A 20,298-nucleotide genomic window follows, 5' to 3' on the forward strand; every position below is an offset into this window, starting at 1 on the left:
CGGCGGAAAGCAGCGCCGGAGCCGGAGGCAGCCGCACGCGGAGCGGAGCGCGGAGCCCGGCGGCGCCCCGGGTCCCCGCCGCGCCCCTGGGACTGTGTAGCGCCCGCGCGCGCGGCACAGGCGAGGACCGGACTCTGTTGACTCTCGCGGCGTCCGGGGCGCCGGGCGACTCTCGGCATTTTCGGACTCAACTCGTGGCTCGGAACGGCCCCGCTCCGAGCGCGGCCGGCGGCTTGTCGGACCCCAGCCCTGGCCGCGGCCGCCGCGCGCGCCCTCGGTAGACTCGGCGGGGCGAGGGCGCGGGCCGGCCTCGGGGCTCTGCGTGTGCGCCGCGGGCGGGCCGAGGGCTGACTGGAGGGGGGTCCCCGGAGGGCCGGTTCGGGATCTGTTGCGACCAGCATGGAGGAGAATGACCCTAAGCCCAGCGAAGCGGCGGCGGAGGGGCAGCGGCAGGCGGGCTCCAGCCCCGGCGGCGGCCCGGGCGACGCGGACACTGGCCGCCGGCGGGCTCTGATGCTGCCCGCGGTCCTGCAGGCGCCGGGCAACCACCAGCACCCGCACCGCATCACCAACTTCTTCATCGACAACATCCTGCGGCCGGAGTTCGGCCGGAGAAAGGACGCGGGGACGTGCTGCGGCGGCGGCGAAGGCGGCGCGGGCGGCGCGGAGGGAGGCGGCGCCGAGCAGCCCCCGGGGCCGGGCCGGGAGCCCCGGCAGAGCGCGCCGGGTGCGCCGAGCGCCGGCGGACCGCTGCCCGGCGGCGGCGGCGACTCTGCGGGCGAAGGGGAAGGCGGCTCCAAGGCGCTCTCTCTGCACAGCGGCGCTAAGAAAGGCGGCGACCCCGGGGGTTCCCTGGACGGGGCGCTCAAGGCCCGCGGCTTGGGCGGCGGCGACCTGTCGCTGAGCTCGGACTCGGACAGTTCGCAGGCCGGCGCCAACCTGGGCACGCAGCCCATGCTCTGGCCGGCCTGGGTCTACTGCACGCGCTACTCGGACCGGCCTTCTTCAGGTGAGCCCGCGGGGACCCCGCACCCCGGCCTGCTGCGGGGAGGCCCGCGGGGCTGCAGGGTGGCGCTGGCGTGGGGACTTGCCGGGAGGGCGACACCAGGATCCCCCACACACACACACTCACACAAAGACGCACACATAGCGACATTGTGTGCGGCTGACGCCGGTCGGGCTGCAGGTTGGAGGCCAGGGGGACGGATGGAGTCGCCGGGGGTACGGACTTCTTCCCACAGCAGAAGCAGGAAGACCTCCCCTCTCTGCGCAGCCCCAGCCCCCCACCCCTGGCTGGAGTTTATTTGGTAGGACCAGGGTGGGTGGAAGACAGGCCCGGAAGCTCGCCGCTCAACCCCTTTTTCGTTCCTTTCGACTCAGTCTAGACCCGGGACCCACGCCCAGCTCACCCGCAGACCTAGGTCCCCCGCGCGACCCAGAAATCCCAGATGCAGCCCGCGAAGAAAGCAAGGCTGCCGCTCTTTCTCGGCCCCTCGGCCTGTGCTGCCCAGGGCGAGTCGGGGGATCCGGAGCGGGAGGGCGGAAAACAGGCGCCCTCTGCCCTCTGCCCGGTTTTATTTGCCGATCCCACAGCGTGGAGCGTATCACCCATCTTGCACACAGCTTGGAGGAGGGGGGCGGGCTGCAATCCTCCCAGATCGAAGGGACCTTCTCCCAGAGCTTCCCCGGGGCTGCTCCCTGGTAGGAACGGAGCAGGCTTCGGAGGAGGGTTGTGCAGAGGCGCTGCGTGTATTTCCCATAGGTCTGAGATGTTAAAAAACTGAGCCCAAGTCCTTGTAGAAACAGCCAGCCACATTAAAAGCAGGTCTGCAACTGCGAACGGCCATTAGGAGCGGACTCCATTTGTCCCCAAGCCGGCAGCGCAGACCTGATCCCCCTGCCCCGGAACTCTCAACTGTTTTGCGGGGGTCGTTTACCCAGATCGTGGCACAACTGAGTCACTCCTTGGCTGCTTTCCCGCAGAAATGTGTGTATGTCTATCTCTGATGAAACCCAAATTTCTCCAGCTAGAGCTGAAATTTGCTCCATTGTTCTCGCCTCCCTCCTTTGTTAATATTTAATTAACATATAGGCTCACAATGGGGCCGGCTTTGTGCGCTGGAGTCGCAGCCCGCCAGACCCCAGTGGCCCGCAGGAGCCGGGCAGCCCGGCCTGGCCAGAGTCGCTGGTCTTAAGTCTTAAGAAAAAGAAAGAAAGAAAAGAAAACCTGTAAGATCACGTTTATGTTTCTTATCGTTTAAGAAAAAAGCAACGCAGAGTTTTCTTGCCGAGGTTTGGTTCTGTTTGAGACTCCTAAGTGTTTGCGCTTTGAAAGAAAATCCAGGAAGAGAGGGAACTAAAAATTCTGCTTTTCGGGGGATTTTTCTTTCTGTAAAATGGTGTGTGTGTTTTGCGGGCTGGTTCGTGTGTTCAAGAGCCCCAGGAGGACAGGAGTTTGGGGGGTAAGGCACCCTTCTCTGGGGGGTGGGGGGGGGCGAGGGAATGGAGATGGAGAACGGCTCCTGGAGCACGAGGCTGCGGTCGGTTCAGCAGGTGCGGGGCCATCCGGGCCCTTCGGGGCCTCACAGAGCCACCTCCTGTCCCCTTTGCGCCCCCAGGAGCAGGGCCCACCTCCGGGAATCCGCAACCTCGATCAAGGCCAGGCCCGCGGCGCGGAGCCCGCGTCGCTGGCATGTGCGTGATGATGGCTGGGAGTGTGCGCGTGGGGGCGCGGCGGGAGTGTGGGTGTGCTTTAGACTCGAAGAGGCCGGGACTTGGAGCCCAGCGGCCCTGGGCGCCCCCTCTCCGTCTCCCTCAACCCCTCTTGGGGAGTTTGCCTCCTCTGAGAGGGTGGTGCATGGCTTGCTCGGTGGGCGGGGAGGAAGTTCTCAGCGCCCACTGGGTCTCGGAACGGTCCCAGACCCCTCGCTTGGCGCGGCCTTGGAGCGCTCTTCCCCCTCCGGTCCGGTGGGGGTGCAGCCCGGTCATGCTCGGATGGGATGTGGCAGCCGCTCAGGGTGGCAGGGCAGTCCTCCAGCCCTGCAGGGTGGGCTGGGAGCGCAGGGCCGAGACCTGGGGTTCTGGCTGTATTTGGTCTAGCCGTCTCCAGCCTCCAGCCGCAGGCAGCTCCTTGGAACTCGAGGCTAGAAGCTCCCCAAAGTTGATTCACACACTTAACAGACCCAAACACAGTCTCACTCCCTCCCCAGCCGCCTCTGCGGCCTCCTCCCTTAGAGACCGGGGAGTGTGGAGGGCTGAGCTTCTTAACATAACAAAAAGAAAATGTTTGGCTCCCCTCTCTCAGGCCTTTTCCGATGGTCGGGTCCTAGGAGCCTTTCCACTGCTGTTGGGAACCTACCTCAAGTACTGTGAAGTGTCCCAGCGGGAGGAGGCCTGGGTGGGGGTCAGAAGAGTGAACCTTCTGCCCAAGGTCAGCTGCACCCCTCTCCCAAGCTGGGAGCGGTCCCCTCTCCCATGCTGGGGAACTGAGGACACTTGGGGGTGTGTGTGAAAGGGACACAGAGTGACAGTGCTGCCTCCCCACCCAGGAAAGGATGTGTGTGTGTGTGTGTGTGTGTGTGTGTGTGTGTGCACGCTCCAGTCCTTAAAGGACACAATGAACTTGGGCCCACAGGGCCAGTGGGGGAGGCAGAAAGGGGACTCAGGTGGAGGCAGACCTCTGAGCCCCTCCTGTTCTCAGGACCCGCCTGCAGCCTGGCTCCCGCAACCCGGGCACCCTCTGGGGTGTCCCCTGTGGGGGTCCTGTGGCAGCCCCTTTACAGCTCCCAGGGCTGCTCCTGCTACTCTGCCTGTCCCCGTTGTTCCCCATCACCTTCTCAACCAGCACCTACCTACTCTGCCCTTATTCCTGGACGGAACCCCAGAAAGGGCTCTGGAAAGCCCTGCCAGAAAGTTAGGGGGCTTTGCTTTCCTTTCCTCAGGAGACCTTTCCAGGAAGCCTGTCCTGTACTCCCACTGCCCTCCCTCAGCCAGACTTAGCTGGTCCATCGCCTCTGTCCCCCAGGGCTGCGTGGCGCAGGTGGTGGGAGCCGGAGCCCAGTCCCAGCCCGGCTGTCCTTCCAGGTCAGCCCCCTGCCTTGGGCAGCGCGTCCATCCCGCGCCCGCGGGGCGACCCAGCTCTGAGTCGGCAGGCAGGCCTGCGGCCTCCTAACCGGTGTTCTCTCTGTCCACCATGCCCCCCCAGGCCCCAGGTCCCGCAAACCAAAGAAGAAGAACCCCAACAAGGAGGACAAGCGGCCGCGGACGGCCTTCACGGCGGAGCAGCTGCAGAGGCTCAAGGCCGAGTTCCAGACCAACAGGTACCTGACCGAGCAGCGGCGCCAGAGCCTGGCGCAGGAGCTCAGCCTCAACGAGTCGCAGATCAAGATCTGGTTTCAGAACAAGCGCGCCAAGATCAAGAAGGCCACGGGCAACAAGAACACGCTGGCCGTGCACCTCATGGCCCAGGGCCTGTACAACCACTCCACCGCCGCCAAGGACGGCAAGTCGGACAGCGAGTAGGCCCGCGCGCCAGCGGGCCGGCGCCGGGACCTGTGCGCGCTCAACAATGCAATAATTTAAAACCGTGAATAAAGGGCCAGTGTATAAAGATGATACCAGCATTTATAGTGAAAAGCTCGTGTATTAGCGATGGTTCTGCAATATTCTATGTGTATATAATTTACAGGCGGTGTAAAATCCAAAATATCTGACTATAAAATATTTTTTTGATTTTTGTGTGTGTGTTTATGAGATTATGCTAATTTTATGATTTTTTTTTTGCAAAGGGGGCTGCTTAGGGTGTCACCTTTTTTAATCCCCTAAGCTCCATTATGGGACATTGGACACTTTTTTTTTTAATTTCAAAAGAAGAAAAAAATTAAAACAACTTGCTGAAGTCCAAAGATTTTTATTGCTGCATTTCACACGACTGTGAACCGAATAAAAAGCTCCTACTTGGTCTATGAGTTCTGCCACTTTGTTTGTGTGGGCTTGGCGAGGCCGGCAGGAGGGGCCGCACCCCAGCCTCGGCCAGGGCCGCGTCAGGACCCTGGCGGGAGACCGGACTGTGGGAGTCCTCCCCGGAGTGCGGGGGCCTCGGCCGTGGGACCTGTGCTGGGCAGTGGACCCCGATGGCCCTTGGCCTCGCCCGCTGGGCTCTTCCCCTCCTGCTTTTTCTCCCTGTCCATCTTCCTCCTTGCCAGGCCGGGCCTGCGCCTCCGTGCGTGCGTGCTTCCGTCTGCGTCTGTGTCACTGTCCCCTGTCCAGCTACCCGCCACCAGGGCCAACTCTCCCGCCTCCGGGCACTGGGGCTCCCCTGCCGAGGGGCCCACGAGTGGTGGGGTGATCCTTGTCCCTCCAGGCCCAGGCTCAGGGGACCTCCTGCAGCTGTACCAGCCCCCTGCAGACGCCCGCCCTGTCCAGTCCTAGAAATGGCTGAGGTCCACTGCCTCCCCTGCGGGGGCGGGCTGGCAGAGGGCTCTGAGAGAGTTGGCATTTTCTTCCTTTCCTTTTCCTTTTTCTTCTCTTCCGTTTTTTTTTTTTAACGGCCACTTCTGCTATGGAGAGCATTCTTTTAAGGTAAAGTGTGTGTGTATACAAATTATGTATGCATGCACACACACACACACACACACACACACACAGAGGCAGGCAGGCGTATATGAGCCCACAGCTCTGGAACATGTGACTACCTTGACTTTTAAAGGCACTCCGAATCCTCCCGCATCTAGAGGAAGGAAGAAAATGTGTAAATAACCATTTCTTATCACTTTTTGTCTTTTCTTGTTTTTTTTTAAATATACATTTTATTTTTTGAAGGTGTGGTACAGTGTAAATTAAATATATTCAATATATCCCGCCAAGTCCATATATATAAACAAACACATTATCTCTATATATTACTCCACACTGTCTTGTGTTTAGTGTATGGAAAAAGAGTCTTGTCCAGATGTCCATCTGCGGCCAGCACAGTCCAGGGGGTGTGCCCAGCGCCGAGGCAGCAGTCATGGCTGTCCCCCCCAGGACTGAGGACCAGCTTCTCTCTTTGCCTTAAACCTCTTTATTTCACTGCGATAATAGTTTCACTTTGTACATAACGAGTGTAAACCTTTTTAAAAAGGAAACTATAAAAACAAAAGTTGTAATTTAAAAAAATTCTGTGAATAACCATCTGCTGCTTAGGAAACTCAATGAAATGATATGCCTTTTTAGCAGAAAGCAACTTTTTTTGGCTTTTAAAGTTTTTAATTTTATTTTTAGTTTACAAAACGTGCATTTTACAGTTTCAGTATCAAATATTTATACTCTTATGAGAAATGAATGTTTCTATTTACAACTGTGGTTATCAAAATTGTGAACATTCCCCCTGCATTTTTGTGTGTTTAAATTCTTGAAAGTTACATTAAATAAAAAAAAACGCTTTACTGTAAAATATTGGCTGTCCAAGGTGGAATGTCTAGTGTTTCTGAGTGTGTTTCTGAGTCGGGTGCACTGCCCTGACACCACCACCCCACCGGGAAGGCACTGGTGGCCTTAGCCCCAGCCTAAGCCGGGGTGCACAGGTCAACCTTTGCAGCCAGAGGCACTTTTTTAAAATAATGAAGACACTTTGGATATCTCAGAACAACCAAAGTTAAGTACACATCTCTCGACCAGAAGGAAGTGTTCAAAAGTGTGGTGCTCTTCCATTGAATAAATGTTTAAACCCCTGCAGACTGCAACAGGTCTCTGTCCCTGTCGCTGCTCTTGCCCAGAGAGATGCCTGGCCCCTGGGGCGAGGAGCTCTGATGTGACTGACAGGGAGGCTCTCCTCTTTTATGTTTTGTTGTTGTTCTGACCCCCAAAGTAAAGGACGCGGACAACATTCCAGGCGGATGTGGAAACAGGACCCGCTGCCTGGCTCCCAGGGATCCCCCTCCCAGGAGGCCCATGGCATCCCTGCACGTCCAGTTGCTCTGTTTCCAAACTTGCTTGGTTTGAAAAGAAAGTTTTCTTCTCCCAGTAAAAGAAACTCAGATACTACTCAGAGGATCATCGTCAGTTCCACACAGGCTGCTCCCCAGATTTGCGAAAGACAAGTTGATGGAGAGAGCTGGGGTCTCCCGCGCTGGCTCCCGAGGCCCAGCTGCCCGCTCCTCCTCCTGGAGCGCCCCAGCGTCATCGCCAATGGGGCGCCATCAGGCAGGCCACTCCCAGCGTCTTTCCCACTGCCGCTTTTGCACAGCTCTGAAGGTTCCTAGATTAAAAACAAAACAAAAGCCCATTAGCACAACTTTTATGATCCGATTGGATTCTCTTTTTTGAAAAAAATAAAAGGACAATATAGCAACATTAAGCAATGATTTTGTTTTTTTTAAAAAAAACTGTTTGCAAATCATAACATTATTAAGGGGCAAGGTACAGTTTTGTAAGGTAATGAGTTCCCCATCCCCAGAGGCATGCAAGCAGACACTAGGCCTACAGTGGCATAGATTTTTCTTTTTTGTCTCTGGGAGAGGATTTGACTGAATGAGCCTTTAGGCCCTTAAAACTCTGAGATTCTGGTTTTGCTCCTACATTTATTACAATTTTTTTTTTAATCAACAGGGTACAATCCAAGCCCCCAACTCATGGAGAGCCCCTGCTTCACCGGCCAGTGCACTCTCACTAGGGGAGAGTGGAGACCGGAGCCAGGCCTATCGGGGAGTCCAAGCTCCTTTCTAAAACTCAGAGGCCGGCTCCATTCCACCTGGGGCCCTGGGTGCCCCGGATCTAAACGCAGACTGCAGCAAGGAAGTCGGTGGAGCCCCCAACCCACCCTGGCCAGATTGTCCAACCCGCAGGAGGCCCGTGTCCTAAAGGTTTGTCAGAGAAAAGCTCCTTTATAAAGGAAGTCCTTGCTCCTCCAGGCTGAACGGCCCTCACCCCCAGGCCTGGATGTGTCCCTGCAGCCGGGACTGAGACGAGTCCACCAACCTCCGTAGCCGGGCAGAGACTACTAGCTCGGGTTGGGAGCCGGGTCGGACAGGCCGCCCTCCCCGGGCCTGCCTGGAGCTGGTGCTCCTGCAGGATGCAGGCTGGAGAGACCCGGCAGGTGCTCAGAGGACCTCTCTCCTCCGGCTGCCAGAACGGGTCGGGTGAGTAGCGTCCCACACTCAGGCTGGAGTCAGAATCCGGGGATCAACTCTGGCGCCATGGTCGCCCAGTGTGGACCTGCCACGTGCTTTAAGAAGACAAGGAGGGACGCCAGTCTGATCGCCCAGGGGGCTCCATCTTTTTTTTTTCCCCCTTGATTGTAAAGGGCAAATCGATGGGGCTCCTAGAACGCTGGGCACAGGTGTGCCCGGCGCACAGCGCGCGCAAATACCCAGGCACTATATATGCAAATGCACCCGCGGCCGCCCCGCGCCGTCTGGGAGGCGGCGTGTGCTTGCTTCCCCGCTCGGCTAAAAGTCATTCTGTCTCCCGCTGGTTTAATAGGCTACCTTCGCGGTCTCTACCCGCTTGGCAGCTCCCCAAGCGCCCCCGGGAGTGTCCCGGCTCCGCCGAAAACTGCAGCCTGCCCGGCAGAGCGGCGCGCGCTGGGAAGTTAACAGCGACTGGCGACCCAGGGCCACGCTGCCGAAGGCCTCTGGGGAAACTTATCTGTCCCACCCCACCCGCACCCGTGTCACCCCCTGCACACAGGCTGGCAGCTCCCGCACCGGGTCTGGGGGAGGGGACCCCATTTCTGGGATCAGTCCCATTTGGGCGGAGGGCGAGGCCTTCTTCAGGCCTCGAAGCAGAGGAGGCAGGTGCGTGGGGGTTGGGGGAACCGGTAGCGTGGAGAGGGGCCTCCGCAGGCGGGACAGCGCGCGGAGCCCCCGGACCCTGGTGCTTCGGGCCGGGTCGCCCGTGGTGCCGGGCGCCGTGCGAGCCCCGTGCAGACCATTCATGATATTATTAATCTCTAATACTCCACTCTATTTATGCTTCCCACCCACAGAAAATAAAAGGCCATTCTTGAAATCGCCTGAAATGTAATAATATTCATTAAATTGGCTCCTAATTACGAGATTTAATCAAGCGTGCTCCGCCGCGCAGGGCTCGGGCTGGTGAGGCTGGCGATGACGGCCTTATTATTATTATTGTTACTGCTGGCCTCGTGCTCAGCCACCTCGGTGGGGGCCACCTCTGCAGTTCAGGCCTAGCCCTCACAGAGGAATTTGGGGATCCCCAAGATGGGAGGGGTGCCGACCCACGCCAGAGTCTTGGAGAACAGGTGTGACGCAGGCCTGCTGACCTTCGCCGACCCAGCCAGGCCGTGCAAAGGCCTGGGCAACAAATCTGGGCACAGGTAGGGTGACCCCAGACCCAGAGGACCTCCGTGCCCCTAGAGGACACCGGGGCGGGTTTTCTGAGATGGGGGAACCTTGGCTCCAGAGCCAGGGACCAGTCCCACTGGCTGTCCCGTCCCCCTTCCTGGGCTGAGCCCTGCGCTTTGCGTGCGCAGAGCAGGAACAAAGAGTGGCGAGGGCTGCCTCCCTCTCAGCCTGGAAGGCGTCCCAGAGGGCCCCCGCCGGGGCCCCTGCCCCAGCCTCCCGGAGACCCGGGAGGATGGAGGGAACCAGGGCCCAGTGGGCTGCGCAGCTCCGAGGGGTCGGCTGGGGAGCGCGGAGGGGAGGGACCCTGACACGCGGAGGTCCTCCGTGGGGCCGAGGAGCGTGCCCCGAGCGTCTGGAAGCATCGCGCGGCTGCCGCTCGTCCCCATCTGTCGAGCCGAGAAACTTGGCCGCGCGGTGCGAGCGCTCTGCCCGCGCGCGGAAGGGCAGCCTGACGCCTTTCAGCCGGCGCGTTCCGGGCTCTCTGCTCCCGCCAAGCCCTTTGTCTGCACGGGGACTGTCAGGCTCCGCCGCCCGGGCTTGCCCTCCTCCTTTCCGCGGCCCCGACCCCCTCCGCCAACTTCCCTTTCTTCCCTTCCTTTTTTCTCCTCTTTGGATGGGTAATCACAGGCTCCAGCTGCCAAGGCGCCCCGAGGAGCGGCTGCCCTGTTTCTGTGTCTGTCGCCCCTCCCAGCAGCAGCCTGGCCGCTTCCCTCCAAATTCGCCAGGACCCTGGTCCCTGCCCGCCCGCTGGCGTCATTTCGTGGCCATTGCACGTTGAGTCTGCGTTTTCCCTTTGGGCCAAAACTTTGTCCCGAGGTTTTTTGATCGTTTTATTCTCCCACTCCGATCAGCAGAATGTGAATCCTGCAAACGGGCATTTGTTTAGATTCAGGCAGTCGGGACATGGCAGAATCGCCTATCCTTTCCCACAATTTGACTCTCGCCAAGGCTAGTATTATTACTCCTGTTACTGCAGGTAGGGCGCCCCAGTAATCCATTTTCACCATGACTCAGGGTCTGTCTGCTGTCTCGGGTGATTTCTTCCCATGCTGATACATCTGGATGGAAATTGGGGAGATCTCAGTCCCTGGACTGGAAGAGGACTAGGCTGGCTTCCAAACTTGCATTTGTTTGGGAAGAGACCTGCAGCCTGCAAAGAACGCTTTGGGGCTGAGAGGGCTTTCAGATGCCCAAAGGTTCTCGCTCGACACCTTGGCTCCAGGACAGCTCAGGTCTCACATTTTTTTTTTTCATGCAACGACTTAGATAACATCGCTTAGCACTGAAAGACATGGGGCGCCCTGAAAATTACAGAGTTCTGTCACCAGGCGTTCACATCGCAGCTCAGCTGCCAGTGTGTAACTCACACCCCCGCAGCCAGTCACTCATCTCACAGACAGAAGGCACATCTACCTCACAGGCTTCCTGGGGGCTCCGCACGTGGGAGGAAACACAGCCCAGTCCTATTTCTGGTAGAGCACCCACACCTTCCTTGCTTCTCCCACCCACCGTTCCCTGTGTAGAGCTGTTTAGGGAAAGGAAAAAAAAAAGAGAGAGAAAACCATGAATAAACAGAGAAAATACCCACGTGGTTATACAAAGTGGAGCCGTGGCAGGGGCTGAGGGAGAATGGACGACCACACTTTCCAGTGAAAATTCAGGGCTCTAGCACTTTCCAGAAACAATCCCTGTCCCCCTTTCCTTTTTTGAACCATGGCTAAGCATGCTTTGTTATCTCAGGGCTCAAACATATGCATGTATCGTCATATCAGGATTCACCCCACCCTTCCCTGACCTCGAAATAAGCAAGGCTCTGTGTCTTGGGTTTCTACAGAAGCCCAATACGTTGACACACCGCCCCACTGTCTGTCCCAATCCGTGATTACTGCAAACAGCACCAAGTCCTGTGGCCACGAGACAGGTTTGACTCAAAGCAGAGGAAGGGACGCCCAACTGGACAGTGAGGCCTGGAGCCACCGGGCACGTGTGTCCCAGCCGGGGCATGCGTCGTCCAAGAGCAAGTGGCTTCTAGCAGTGTGGCCAGCTTATTCTGTCTAAATAGCGAAGGGTGTAAGTAACCCTTTTCAATTAATTGCTGTTCCTATAGCTAAAAGCATAACAGGCTTTGATTACATGCTAACTAGAATGAAACATAATCCTGAATTAATTATGTGGAGATAATTTTATAATTCTCTCATTCAATTTAAGAAGCAGTGTGTTGTTAACCGCCCCCCCCCCATTTTAACAGGAGTGAAGATGATTCAAAATAAAAAGGGTCCGAAATGTGGACCTTTTAAAAGACCTCACAGGGCTGGCTCTGCGTTTTCCCCAAATGGCAAAAGTGGCAATCAACTCAGCCCACCGATTGTCTCTCTACCTGTGGGGGCAGGGGCTCCCTTCCCCCAGAAAGTGGAAAATCCTGGAAAATCTCAGACAAAGGGGTCTGTCGGAGGAGCGGAGGAGCAAATTTCCCAGCGCTGACCCGCTCTTAAATGCTAAAGATAGCGATCTGCATTCCTTGTATGTGGAAGTAACACCCAACGGTCCCAAGAGCCCCCAGAGAAAGCCGGGGGTCTCGAGACACTCGAGTGGGGTGTGAATGGAGCCTGGGGCCAGGGCCTGGCGTGAAGGTCAAAACCCCAGCCACCACTGCAGGAGGTTCATTTCCTCTCCCCAACACCAGTGCCCTGGGAGGGTGCCTGTGCAGGGCAGCCTGCAGGACCTGAGTCTGCTCCTTGTCCTCCGTCCTGCTGTCCCCCACCCCCTAGGTCACCAGAGAAGGAGGCTCTGGTGGCCTTAGAGGCGAGGTACAGCAGGAGGTGCCACCCTGGAACCAACTCAAGGCCTATTCTGTTGGCAGGCTGGCCTTTCTGAACACTTCCGGGGCAATCTGTGAAGGGCTGGAGGGCCAGCATATCAAGTCCGGATGGCGAGTTAAATTGTCTGTCTTTTGAGGTGATCAAAGGTCAGCCAAACACATTCCCTTTGGGTACTGAGTGGGCCGTAGAATTTATTTTGGCCGGTCGCACGTTGCCTCAAAGTGGGCTATTGGTGACTGAGACAGGTGGCATTTATGTAGGGACATAAACGGGCCCTGTGGATTTCCAGGCCCTAAGGAAACAGAACCAGCACGTCAGAGGATGAATGTGACACAAACCCACTGGAGTCCTAAGCCAAACAGCGGCAAACCCAGCACACAGGCGTGACCATGGCCTTTGTGCCGGGCGCCAGATAAGGGAGCTGGGCACCGCACAGAGCCGGCCCGCTGGACCCACAAACAGGTACGCACATCCAGTAGGGGCAAACCAAGGGTTGGTTGGGGCTCCCTGCCTTTGCTCCAAGATTTGCGGGGGCAGGGTGGGGGTAGGAGTGGGGGTGGGGGCCCTCCCTTCCCCCGACAGGGGTATTTCAACCTTTTTTTTTTTTAAATGCTTCCTAGTCAAACTTGAATATGCAATGAGACGCCAGAGCTTTGTGGCGGAAATATAATTAAACTGGTGAAAGATGTAAAAGATGGAGAATGGGGATGACATCAGACCGATTTCACACTTGGCAGTCGGGCAGCCGGGCCCAAGCCGCGCTCTCGCCACGCAACGCAGATCAAAGTGCCCTGCCACTGCGAAAAAGGCAAAAGGGGACTTAAGTATGCTAATCCCCAGGACAAATATATTTTAATCTTGTTAGAATACAAGTTAATGCTGCTGCTCAGTGGCTGAACTTGGTCAGACTGTAGAGATCCATTTTTTATTTTAGCTATGAATGAGTCCGACCTCCTGGCTCATTCACAGGTAATAACAGTAAATTGGCAAAACGAACCCCTCTCTGGGCTGTGGCACCCCCACCTTGAGCTGCCTATGCTGGGGGTGGGGCGGGGAATTCCGGAGGGATGATCCCAGCGCCATTCATGTCACTGCCCCCGCCCCCCCCCAATCCCACCTTCTTTCTACAGAGCAAGCGTCCTGATGGCTGAGAAAGAAACTCAGCTCATTTGGTGGAGAAGAAACAGGAAAACTCTGAAATTAATTAAAAGATTCTCCAAAGCAATCTGTTTCCCTTTAGGCCCCAGGTTTGACAACCAAACCAATTCCTTGCTCTCAGCCCTCTCTCCCTTCAAGTTTTACTGTGTCAATTTTCATTACTATTAATTATTTGCCGAGCTCCAAGCGTACATGCTGTCTTGCCCCGGTTAGCAGGAGGCTCCCAGGTTCTCACCCCTCTTAAGTTTCAATTCCTGTTACACGTGAATACGTAAGTTGTGCATGTGTGCCTATGCAAGACGCCAGGTCCGGACAGAATTGAAAGAATGTCAGTCTGTAGCGCTCCCCCTCGCCCGAGACCCTTATGGTAAAATATTATATCTAATCGCAGATCCATCTGTACATCTGAGTGTGGGAGAGAGAGAGCGTGAGCGCAGCAGACAGAACGGTAAGGTTACAGAAGGTTAAACTGCCCTGCAGAACCTGCCTGCTAAATATTGCGGATGGCAGCCATCTAAAAGACAATTTCTGTCTTTCTGCTCTAGTGTGTGTTAGAATTCCCTCTGCCTCGGGCATAAAACCTGACTCCCACTAAGCGTGCCTCACATCCTTGCATTGCAAAGATGAGCCTGTGCCCTTCTGGGTCCCAGCTGACCCACGGTCCCCCAGGGGAGGCGACGGGGGAGGGGCAGAGGGCTTGGAAGGCCTGGCCCCCCCCCCAGACACCCACCGCCCCTGGTTTCCAGGACTTAGGAATGTCCATTTCTGCCATAAAGCCTTGTCTCCTTCAAGTTGTGAAGCAATTCATGTGCACTGTAATTACTGTACACCCACAATTGGTAAGTGGTAGGTTTCAAAATTCCAGGGGAGTGAGGCTGAATGAAGCTTGGTGACCAGCAGCCAGGCCCTGGCAGACGAATGAATTCTCCCGGAACCCTGTTCTCTTCTCTCGCCATCCCTTTAAGATGTGTCCTTTAGCGGCTGGTTACCTCAAAGACACCCCTGCCCCTCCTTTGTTTCTCGTTCCAGCAGTCAGGGTTCCCAGCCATTTGGTCTATTATGCCTTTTCTGTCTTAAATAATGACCACATGTAACATTTATTGAGTTCCTACTGTGTGCCAACGGGTCAGTTTCCTAGGGCTGCCACGACAAAGTACCACAAACGGGGGTGGGGGGTGGGGGACTCCAAACGACTGAAATTTGTTGTCTCAGTTCCGGCAGCCAGAAATCGAGGCACCAGCAGGGTTGGCTCCTTCTGGGACTCCAAGAGAGAGCCGGTCCCACGTCCCTTCCAGCGTCTGGCCATCGGTCCTCGGCGTTCCGTGGCCTGTAAGAGCACCACCCCCATCTCTGCCTCTGTCCTCACGTGGCCCTCTTCCTCTGTGTGTGTCTATACCCCCACGTCCCTTTTTCTAAGGACACCAATTATACCAGATCAGGGACCCACCCTCACTCAGTGTGGCCTCATCCCTTGATTCCATTTGCAAAGACTTATTTCTAAGTAAGTCACATTCACAGGTTCGTGAATGCCTATGAATTTGGGGGGACGCAGCCAGACTTAGTATATAATGTGGATTATCTTAAACCATTCTCTATAATAAACCCTACACAGTGGGTTCTGTCATTGCCTCCATTTTAGCGGGGAGGCAACTGACAAGGGCCGAGCTGGCGGGTGGGTCAGTGTGCAGCGGGTCGTGGAAGCACTCATTCTTCGGCTTCCTCTGGTCTGTGGCACCAGCGACATGACCCTGACTTTGGTTGGGGCCCAGCTAGCCCGCATCTGTGTCACCCAGTGAGACACGTAGGACAACTCATGTGAACCCGTTTCGTCGCCTGCGTGGGCTACACAGACGCAGAGCACACTGTTGCTGTGTCCCGTGGTCCCTTTCCCCGTCTGGGCCTCGCTTTCCTCCCCTGAAGCCTGAGGACAAACGACAGATGCTATTGTGGGGAGACTCCCAGGAGCTGGCACATACAAGGCATTCAGCATCGTGCCTGGCAGAGGGGGGCTTCACAAGGCGTTGGCGGTGACCAGTACTGAAGCCTCCCACATCCCTTTGCCTTACTTACCTATGACTTTTTAATCGTAAAAATGCTGAGTTATAAACTCTTGTGTGCTGCCCTCTGGGTTTCCCAGTTTTAGGTAACTCTCAGCCCCTCCTCTGCTCTCCCCAGGGCCCCTAGAAGCACGGTTAGAGAGAGAAGCATGGGCCTTGCCATCGGCCAGACCTGACTGTGACCTTGGGCAAGGAAGGCCCCGGTCTGCTCTATGTCCTGCTGTCCCCCAAATAGGGACAATCCTACCTGCCTCAGAGAGGGATTGAAATTCTGCACGTACCCAGCCTGGCACAGAGAAGCACTGCTCTCGGTTCACAGTGCCCAGTAGGTGCCAAGCACACGGTGTGACTAGGAGCTGTCGTCATTGCTGTCACTGCTGCTGGCTTACTGACTCCCCGTGTGAGTGGCCCAATCACGACTGGCACTGAGGTTCTCTAAATGCAAGCAAGAGTCCCCTTGGTGAGACTGTAATGCTCAGGCACAGAAACCAACTGCACATGTGGTCATGCACCAAGCCGCACCCTGTGGTGACGTCGGCTCTGGCTTAGGCAGGATGGTCGCTGGGCAGGCAGAGGCGTGGTAGAGGCACCGGATTAGCACTGACCAATGGTCTTGATGAAAAGTGACCCACTTACACCCTCAGGCCCAAGGCTCACGGAGCTGCGAGAATCTTCCTGCCTCCACAGCTCTGGCCGTCTCAGCTTAGATGGTGATGTCACAGGCAGTGAAGCCCATGTCCACCTGGATCTCTGAATGACCGTGTGGAGCAGAGCTCCCCAACTCATGGTGGACGTGTAGTGTTAGGCCGACCAGATGACAAGGCACGCAGTGAATCTGCCAGAGCAGCACTGGCCAGCTCACCCTGGACATACAGTGACCTACCCAGAAGTCTGACAGCACACCGCAGTGACCATGGCCTGTCCCTCCTGCCTCAGGCCAGCCCCGTCCCGAGGGAGGAGAGACGGTCTTGCTGCCATTGCCTTTCATGTCTATGTCCCTCTTCTCCCCGGGTGCCTAGACCCAGGATGAGGAGGAAGACGGAGGTTCCAACGTCACGTCCAACCAGACCCGTATGACAAAGGACACGGTTCCATCGCTCTGACTACCTGTTGTGTGATTAGAAAGGGGCAAGGGGGCCCATCTGGACATTTTCCTGGAGAGCTGAGAATGGAAAGTAACCAGGAGTTGAAGAGCATGCAGTGTCTCCCTGGTATGAACGCGTATCTGCACTGTGTTCAAAGCCTGTGAGCGATGCCACACGCGCTTCGGTTAGCCGGGGCCTGGCTCCAAAGCAACGCAATGTGGATATGCTGACATAGCAGCACTTTTGTCATCTCCCCAGTAGGGTAAATATGTAGCCTAACGCGTTCAAAATGATTCCTACACTCAACCCTCTTCCGTGATGATTTTGGGTGAAACTTATGGACATCTATCACCCCTCCACCCCGAAATAGAAAGTATTTACACACTACTGAATACTGAAAGCAGAGAGGGTGTTTTCTTTTTTCTTCTTCTTCTTGTTTTTCAAAGAGCATCCGTGGACCTACATTTGGAGTTTCCTGTTATTTGCTAGTACAGAGACAGAAAGTGGGAGAGAAACAGGCTGCCACGTACAGTTGAGCAGGTTATTCACTGCACAAGGGCAGCCCACTGGTGGTTGAGTTAAAACCCAGCCTGGGGGCGGCCGGTTAGCTCAGGTGGTTAGGGCGCAGGCTCATAACACCAAGGTTGCCGGTTTGATCCCCACATGAGCCACTGAGATACGCCCTCCACAACTAGATCGAAACAACTACTTGACTTGGAGCTGATGAGTCCTGGAAAAAAATAACCAAAAACACACTGTCCCCCAACAAAATGTATTCTGAGTATCCCTGTATTCTGTGTGCTAAGCTCTGTGTCCTGGCATAGGGCTGCACCCACCTCGACGAAGGGGTGCATTCTTTTAATTGCATGAAGGTGCCACCAGCTTCGTACTGATGCCTGCACACTGTGACTGCTTAAAGGGGAGACTTCCTCTCATTTGAACACACGTTCGTGGTGGGCTGTAAGAGTGAGGCGGGGAGGGGCTTCCATGGGGGGGGGGTGCTAGGCCCAGGTGTGAGGGGCGTTTGCTGCTTGAAAAGGACAGCTGGTGGCAGGGGACATTTACATACCTGCTGGCTTCCTAAAGCCAAGACAAGTGCAGTCACTCCCCAAGGATGGGGCCCCTGATCAGATCCATCTCACAAGTCAGGCACTTTTTATGACACCTGTGTCCAAAGGCAGGTGGTGACCTGGAGTCCAGATGGCAAAGGGGCTTTGCTCTTCCTGGGATAAAAATGGGGCCCCAAGGAACTAGCGACAAGGGACAGTGAGCTCCCCCAAGCAGATCTGCTCTGCCTGGGCACCACAGAACAAGCTCTGTTGCTGTAAGTGGTCATTTTGTTCCTGTGTTTTGACATGGATTTGCAACACTGTTTCATGTAATATGTGGAAACTGTAAAAGGCAGGAGTCGCCTCTGTTACCTCATCAAGTCTGATCCTAAAGGAATGGAGAATGGATGCCACGTGTGCGTGGTGTGACGTGCAGACGATTCTACCTTCCTGGCCCCATTGCTTCCTCGTGGCCCCGCCTCCATGTCCCAAACCCCACGATAGGCCTCCCGCCCTGGAATGAAGGCATTAGGCCCAGAACCCTCGTTGGGCAGGGGAAGATCAATGATGGGAAAGCAAGCATGAGGCCCTGGTGAGCCCAGAAACCAGCACAGAGGGGACAGCGGGGGAGACAGGGGCACATCGGTGGGGGCCCAGTTACCACTGGACTCCATACCAAGAGAACCAAGAAGGGAAAGGGGGCCTGCTCTTCGAGTCTGGGCATCACAGAAATGAAATAAATGCAGAGATTCAGGGGGGCCCTGTATAAGAGAATGTCCTTCTTTTGTCCCCCATGTCAGTCTCAGCCAGTGTAAGTGACCGATTCTATAATGCAATGCAGGTGACCCTCTCCTGGCAGCTCACTGGGCTTCGAGTCCCAGCAGGAGCTGAAGCCCACGCTGACCCAGGGGCGAGCATAGCGTCTGCAGCTTGGAGACACTCCGCAAAGGTCTGTGCCTGAACAAACGACACTTCTTCCTGTGCCCCTTATCATTTTTATGGTTTCTATGTCCTTTTTTATGCTTGCTATCTTTTTGTTGAAGTTCTCACTAAGTTCCTTGAGCATCCTTATAACCATTGCTTTGAATTCTGTCTCTAGTAGTTGCTTGCCTCCATTTTGTTTAGCTCTTTTTCTGGTGTTTTCTCTTGTTTTTTCATTTGGGATGTATTTCTTTCTTTCCTCATTTTGGCTGCCTCTCTGTTTGTTTCTATGTATTAAGTAGATCTGCTATGTCTCCCGGTCTTGGCCGGGTGGCCTTATGTAGTAGGTGCCCTGTGGGACCCAATGGCACAGTCTCCCTGGTCACCTGCTCTCAGGGCTCCAGGAGTGTCCCTTGTAGGTTGTGTGTGCCCTCCTGTTATAGTGGAGCCTTGATTGCTATTGGCATGTCAGTGAGTGGGATTGACGCTCAGGCTGACTGGCTGTGGGGTTTAGCCATGTCCACAGCTTATAGGCTGCGTTGTGGGGGGCTTACCCTAGTGAGTGGGATTTGCCCCAGGGGGGCTCTGGTGTCTGTTGGGACTGCCCTTTGTGCCACTTGTGGGGCTAATTGAGTGGTGCTCTGTTGTGGTCTGAAGCCAACCTCTAAGGCTCTGAGGACTCTTGGGAGGGGCTCCAGTGCAGGCCCAGGTCACCCACTCCCTGTGACTGGCCAGGAGCTACCTGGTAAGAGCTACAAAGTGATCTGCAATTATTTGTTGCTTGTGATAGTTGCAGGTGCATGTGAGAGGCTACGCTGTGAAGTGAGGACATCTGCCACCAATACTGGGTCTGGGGTAGCTGCACTAAAAGCTAGGACACCCTGAGGCCTGCTGCCACCTGCCAGCTCCCTTAAGGTTCAGCCCCTGATAAAGCCTTGTGTGGTACCCAAGTTGGGTGAGGCAGCATCTCAGGGAGTCACCGGAGTGGGAAGGGTTGTGGTCACCAGGTTAATGTAGACTCTGGGTTGGTGCCAGTGCTGAGCCTGGAGCTGCTCAGCGACCGTCTCAGAGCACCCCGAGGCCAGCTGCTGCCCACCTGGGGCCTGTGGGCTCTGATAGTTTTCCCAGAAAGAACGCAATGCAGGTGGGGCTGGCTGCTTATCGCAGAAGTGGCTCCAGCGGTGCATGAGTTTGGAGGGGCGGGTCCCAGTGAGTCAGCGGGGCGGAGCCCTGGAGCTCAGCTGACCAATCAGATTCAGACTTGGCCGGAAGCCGCGGGGCGGGCTCAGCACAGGAAAGATGGCGCCCGCCAGCCGGCTGCAGAGGAGGAGGCCTCCTCACGGGGAAACCGGCGACTGTCCTCCAGGCCTCCCCCTCCCCGAGGCCACACGCCTGTCTGCTCCACATATGCCTCTGACGCCCCCCGAGTCACGGTCCCTCCGCGGGAGCCCCAGGTGAGCAGCGAGCGAGCCTGCGCGCGGGCCGGTGACGAGGACGCCCGGGTTTCCCGCCTCTTTCCGGCCCCTCTGAACTGGCGGGATCCCCACTGCTTTTCACAGCCAGGCGTTGTGGGGGCTCCTCGTCCGGGCCCCAGTGCTCCGGGCTGGGGAGGCCGGCGTGGGGCTGGGAGCCTCGCTCCCTGGGGGAACCTCCGTGGCCGAGCTGCCCTGCCGGTTCTCAGCCGCCACCCACGGTGTAGGGCCCGCTCTGCGTCTCCGCCCTCCAAGCGGCCTCCACGCGGCTGCTTTAAGTTATCGTAGGACTTCTGTTGGGCTGGACTGCAGATGGTTCTCCAGGTTGACTGTTCTGTAATTTGGTTGTAATTTTGATGTGTTTGCAGAAGGAAGCAGGCACCGTGTTTATCT

The 20,298-nt window shown here is 56.4% G+C and overlaps 1 protein-coding gene across 1 annotated transcript; it reads left to right on the forward strand.

The window, feature by feature from the left end:
* The first annotated feature begins 9 nt into the window (after positions 1-9).
* EN2 (engrailed homeobox 2) lies at positions 10-4,962 on the forward strand. Its single transcript, XM_019659084.1, has 2 exons — positions 10-1,009; positions 4,205-4,962. The coding sequence occupies exons 1-2, from the start codon at positions 400-402 to the stop codon at positions 4,519-4,521; spliced, it is 927 nt and encodes a 308-aa protein (XP_019514629.1). The 5' UTR covers positions 10-399; the 3' UTR covers positions 4,522-4,962.
* The last annotated feature ends 15,336 nt before the right edge of the window (positions 4,963-20,298 follow it).

The sequence above is a fragment of the Hipposideros armiger genome, unplaced genomic scaffold (genome assembly GCF_001890085.2).
Source record: "Hipposideros armiger isolate ML-2016 unplaced genomic scaffold, ASM189008v1 scaffold_295, whole genome shotgun sequence".
Lineage (NCBI taxonomy): Eukaryota > Metazoa > Chordata > Mammalia > Chiroptera > Hipposideridae > Hipposideros > Hipposideros armiger.

Bases quoted from the DNA above. Each gene is read 5' to 3' on its own strand.
- EN2 (XM_019659084.1), top strand. From the start codon at position 400: ATGGAGGAGAATGACCCTAAGCCCAGCGAAGCGGCGGCGGAGGGGCAG. The intron at 1,010-4,204 runs GTGAGCCCGCGG...ATGCCCCCCCAG, and splicing joins CTCGGACCGGCCTTCTTCAG to GCCCCAGGTCCCGCAAACCA.